The sequence below is a fragment of the Phalaenopsis equestris genome, unplaced genomic scaffold (genome assembly GCF_001263595.1).
Source record: "Phalaenopsis equestris unplaced genomic scaffold, ASM126359v1 Scaffold000387, whole genome shotgun sequence".
In the NCBI taxonomy this organism is placed as follows: Eukaryota; Viridiplantae; Streptophyta; class Magnoliopsida; order Asparagales; family Orchidaceae; genus Phalaenopsis; species Phalaenopsis equestris.
The window spans coordinates 408,952-414,737 of NW_018164829.1; the positions used below are offsets into that span (position 1 = coordinate 408,952).

Here is a 5,786-nt window from a genome sequence, read left to right on the forward strand (position 1 = left end):
TATATATATATATATATATATATATATGCACAGTTTTGTAAGCCAAGGAAAAAGAGTAATGAACAAATTATAGACAGATTGTTTGCACCGTTATGTCGAAGGCACAATGGTGTCATATATATATATATATATATTAGTAATGAAAAAATTGTAGACAGATTGTTTGACACTATTGTGTCCAAGGAAAATGAGGAATATGATTTGTATTGTGGTTATGTGCATTCTATTTGATTTACTTTTCGTAAGTGTGAACCCCCTAAAATAGATTGATGTCAAAATCTTAAACATTGGCATGCCTTTTCGTGTAATAAAGAAATTTAATTAAAAACTCCAAAGTTAAGTGTGCTCAAATAGGAGCAATGTTAGGATGGGTGACCGTTTGGGAAGTTACAACAATGAGGCAAAAAAGTGAGGCCATTTGGCCAAAGTCAATATTACCTTGATGGTTGAGAGTTTGGCTGACAAAAATAATATTAGAGCAATACATCGACTTAAAAATGGGAACTAAGTTTCATACATAATAAGGTGTTATGTCATGGGATCCATCTATTAAACTCTGGATGGAACAAACAGTTACATGGTGGGAGTTGCCTTTTGAATCTGTAGTGGCCACTCCTAAAGTTTTATCTGCCTGGTGAATGATTTTGGGTATTAAGGCGACGACATCAGGTATTTAAGTGGGGTAGATTATGAAACCATTTAAATTGATTAGAGCCAAACTCTTAAATATTGAGGTTTTTGTTGGTGTAACTATGGAATTTCTTTAGAAACTCCAAATTTAAATTTGCTTGCATAGGAGCAATCCTAGGATGGGTGACCTCCTAGGAAGTTACACCAACTAGGCAAATCGTGAGGCCTTTTGGCCAAGGGAACAATTGCTTGATGGGTGAGAGTTTGAGCTGAAGATAATGTTAGTTATTGTTCAAATTCAAAGAATATAATATCAAATGACTTTTTATGTGACAAATGTTTGTTTTAAAAAAAGAGTATAATCTCAATAGCATAGTGAAGTTTAAAAAAACAAACATCACGACTATTTGTTCACCCATGATTTGATATGACTTTGAGACTGATGAAAATTTGAATTTTAAAAAATTTTATAGAGTCATAACAATTCCTTAGCAAAGTCAGGTGATCAACATCTTCTAATGTCTAGCCAGTGAATCAATGATGCCAATGGAGACGTGCTTAAATGAATGACAGAAGTATAGATTGGAGTTGTCAATGCATTCAAATTTCTTCATACGGAAGTTAATGGAGTAGAAAATATATGATTTTCAAAAAGAGATGCATTCATTTTTCATTCAAAAGGAAAGAAGAGCAAGGATTGAAAATATTGACACTAATACTTTAATACAACTATCTACAAAGAGACAAGCTGCAAATGTTATGTTTGTATGAGATTTACATATTGATGAGTTGGTAGATTGGTGAGATTTTATCTAATGAGATAATTAACTTCTTCAATTGATTATTTAAAAATTTTGTTAGTATAATGGATGAAAAGAATCCCTTAAAAAAAATTCATTGATCAGGATCAAACAATGAAGTGAGTTATAAAAGACTCATTATCACATGTGTCATAGATTATGCAATGGCATGTAATTAATATATTACCTTCAAAAGTATATTACTTCATCGTAATAAAATAATAAATGACTTATTTTATACATGCATGGGTAAATAAAGTTTAGAAAGGTCTGAGCATACAACTAAGTTGCTTGAAAAAGGGAACCTCCTGATAGTGTTTGGCTAGAAGAGTTGTACAACATTGGAAACAAGTGATCAAGCCTTTAATAAGGATTTCTTTGGCTTGAGAGTTTTATGCACGCATTGCAATGTGAGTCTACAAGTGCAGTATGTTATGATATATCCAAACTTACAAATTTTATCATTGATTTATTTTTGAGACTCAAGAATATTTTCTCTGGAGATGAAATGAGAAGAATAAAGATTTCATATGTACTCAATTTGCAGTTGTTCTTGTTGTTAAAAGTGTTCCTATGTTGAAGCAAGCAGCTTTCTTCTATTTCAAAAAGTTGCACTCATATTTTGTAGAAGAATTTCTACATTTGCGCGATGGGCTTGTTGTATAAGTATTTGATAATAGTCTTTGAATATCATCAAACTTATTGGATCGTGAGTTATAAGAGCAAGTAGTAGTGACTCCTCATCCTTTAGGTCCTTGAATGAATCATAAATTTATAATAATCAATAAATAAATTAACAATGTTGTGTATGCAAGTGTAATTTAATATAAGGATTGCAAAAATTTTAATCCTATTCTGGCCTTAGCTTAAAAACTAAAATAAAACAGGATTTTATGCTACAAGTTCCAGTTTTTTACCACCTCATAATGTGGTACACTTTGCTCTAACTAAAGCGGGGATAGAATTGTACACTTTGAATGATATGTGGTTGTTGGTCAACTCTAACAACTCAGTTAGGGTCTTCGGTCACAGTAGACCAAGAGCATACTAAAACGAACCTTCCTTTAGCATTTAGGCATGGGTGGCTTGTGCCACTGTGGATTCTAGATGCCGCACCTCCAACATCTTCTTATGGAATTGAGTGATGAACAAGCAGAGGTTCTCATTTTGTCTTGCCTTATCTGCAAAAAGGGTTTGTAAACTCTTTTGGGGCTTCTGGAAGATGTCGAGCTGAGCCACAAATATCCTTTCAAAATTAGTGAACAATGTGATAATCCTTTATGATAATCCATTGAACCACTTGAGAGTCGAAACCCTAAACGTGATGAAAAAAAGACGACACTTCAGCGCGTCTATGATATTTAACAAACAGATGGTCGACTCAAAGGAGGATATGTGGTCGGCCTTATCATTCCGACTAGGGCTGTAAACGAGCCGAGCTTCAGCGAGCTCAGGCTTGGCTCGTGTTCGGCTCGTTTGAAATAGCTCGTGTTCGAAATCGGCTCGTGAACAGTGTGTTCGTGTTCGGCTCGAAATTGACTCGTTAAACTAAAATTGAGAAAAATAGATGTAAAGTGTGAGATTCGAACCTGGATCAAATATATACAAAAGAAGACACTAACCACATTGCCACATGAGGTGTTATGATTTAAACTTAGACATAAATATAAATAATATATTATTATATAAATGATATATGTAATATATTGTTATATAAAAAGTTATATAATTTTTTTTCGAGCCATTTTGAGCAGAACACGAGCGAACAAACTGTTGTTCGTGTTCGGCTCGTTTACATTTCGAGCTTAAAAATTTGTTTGTGTTCAACCCTAATTTCGACTCTTATATGATTCCAAAGCATGAATTTTGAAATTTTATGGGGACTCATCCTCTGAGATATGTTGACATAACATATTATATGACTGGCGAGGCGCCTCTATGCACCCAAATCACTATCAATCTATCAGTGTCGACCTAGCATTATTGAGGTACTAGGAACCTCCTTCCCTTTATACAAGCAAGGGTGTCATTTAGCCATTGGATGCCAACGATTCCTCTTAGGAGATTTTGCTCTCTTCACCGAGCCAATGGTTCTCTAAGGGCATTAGTCATCTTGTACTTCAATTATTGGAGTAACATAAATTCCCGGGTATATTTCATGTTATTCACATCTCTGCTGGGACTTGATCTGTAAATTATGTGCAGCGTATGTAAATTTTCCTATATAAAAGTCTCCTCGCGACTTATTTCAGCATTTCTCCTCCCTCCATTTCCATGCACATGGAAGAAAATTAGAAAGCCAGCGAAAAAAAAATGGCACTGCCGGACGAGACCTTCTTCTCCGCAGGCGTCCTCGCGATGTACGTCTTAGCGCCCATGAGCGCCATACCGCTTCTTTTCATCACGGCCCCTTACGGCAAGCACTCCCGATCTGGCTGGGGCCCTTCTGTTTCGCCGCCGATCGCTTGGTTCCTCATGGAGAGCCCAACCCTTTGGCTCTCCGTCCTTTTCCTCCCCTTCGGCCGACATCGCTCCAGCACCATAGCTCTCTTCATCCTCTCCCTCTTCTTTCTCCACTACATCCACCGCACCATCATCTACCCTCTCCGCCTCCGCCGCTTCCGCAAATCCTCCAGCGGCGGATTCCCCATTTCCATCGTCGCAATGTCCTTCGGCTTTAATGCTTTAAACGCATATATCCAGACCAGATTCGTCACCCACTACGCGGAGTACGACGGCGGAGCATGGGCCGGCGGGATTTGGACGGCGACGAGATTGGCGATCGGGCTGGGGGTATTTCTTTGGGGCATGACGGTGAATGTGAGGTCGGATCTGGTGCTGGTGAGGCTCAAGGCGGAGGGCGGAGGGTACAAGATTCCGAGGAGCGGGTGGTTCGAGCTGGTGAGTTGCCCTAATTACATGGGGGAGGTGGCGGAGTGGCTGGGCTGGGCAGTGGTGGCGTGGTCACCGGCGGCGTTTGGTTTCGCGCTCTTCACGGCGGCGAATCTGGTGCCTAGGGCTTGGTCGCACCATAAATGGTATCAGGAGAAGTTTGGGGAGGATTATCCCATGTCTAGAAAAGCGGTCGTGCCCTATATTTTTTGATGATTCCATGAATGTTGTTTTGGTTGGAAAAAACGGAGAACTTTCAGGAGGTGTTTGGCTGCTGGATTTAGAAAGTAGGATTTTTTTTAATCCGATAAATTCCGTTTTATAAAATCCAGCTATGTTTAATGTAAATTTTATGTTTGGTATCATATTCCTTCATTTAATAATTTCGCAGGAAATTGATCTTCCAATGGTCGAGATTTTGGACGGTCTCTTCTCTCTCCTCATGCATATATCATTAATGAAATTCTGACAGCAATTTTTGTTTGCAATGCATACGCATTTATTCATTTCTGGCTTTTTATTCCTCTCAAACACTAGAAATTATTGTGTATGGAGAGATTACATAAATTGCGTGCGCTTTCCGATCACAGCCGCATATCAATCATCCCTTTAATTTTTTATTTTTTTAATTTAGTTAAAGTGGAACCCACTGACATACCGGATGGTTGATGTTCTACTGTGATGGGATAGCGCACGTAATTTTATGCAATAATTTCTCTCAAACACATTGCTTCAAGATCAATCTAAGGTCTGTTTGTGGAAGTCAGTCGTTACAATGATTGGTTTCCCAATTTAAAAAGTTTCATTTATTACTTTGTTCTTTTCATCTTAATGCTTTTTTAGCAGGATATAGACAGCAAAACTAGCCGTATCATTTGTTACAGAGACAGCAAGCTTATAAAAAGATTCGAACCCCTCATCCGAATATATAATCTTCCATGATTGTGCGGACTTTTTGTTTTCTGGCACAGAGAAGTAAGACAGGTCTCCTAGGGAAAGTAGGGAAAGAGAAATAGAGTTAGTATTTCCCATACAAAGCTTGAAAATAGATTATGGAATGGAGAGATTTTTCAAGAAGGTATAACTATGATTCAAATTCAGCTTTAATAAGTGGTCTTATAAATAAATTTGTTGAAAACAACCCCTTCAGATTGACTATTTGCATGTTTTGATTCTTTACTTGCATCAAATTATGTAAAAGAAGCTGAGGAGCTTATGGTAAAGCTCCAACAATTCTTGGCAGTCTATGACATGGTAGCTTCCCTGGGAAGAGCTTGGATCCTGTACAGGGGAAAGGTTTACCAGCATCCGCTGCTAATAAGAGTAATGCAGCTACTAAATTCATGGATGTTTCGCAGAGGCAACTTGCATGTAAGATTATAATTCAATTTGTCTTTTTACCCATCGCAATTATTTTGTACCGAACCCAATAGGATATCAGTTCCCCTTTCATCCAACTCTTAA

General features: G+C 37.7%; 1 protein-coding gene across 1 annotated transcript; it reads left to right on the forward strand.

Moving 5' to 3' along the window:
* Positions 1–3,622: 3,622 nt before the first annotated feature.
* Positions 3,623–4,717, forward strand: LOC110026618 (steroid 5-alpha-reductase DET2). Its single transcript, XM_020727621.1, has one exon. It carries the CDS (start codon positions 3,744–3,746, stop codon positions 4,533–4,535), a length of 792 nt encoding a protein of 263 aa, XP_020583280.1. The 5' UTR covers positions 3,623–3,743; the 3' UTR covers positions 4,536–4,717.
* Positions 4,718–5,786: the final 1,069 nt, after the last annotated feature.

Bases quoted from the DNA above. Each gene is read 5' to 3' on its own strand.
- LOC110026618 (XM_020727621.1), top strand. From the start codon at position 3,744: ATGGCACTGCCGGACGAGACCTTCTTCTCCGCAGGCGTCCTCGCGATG.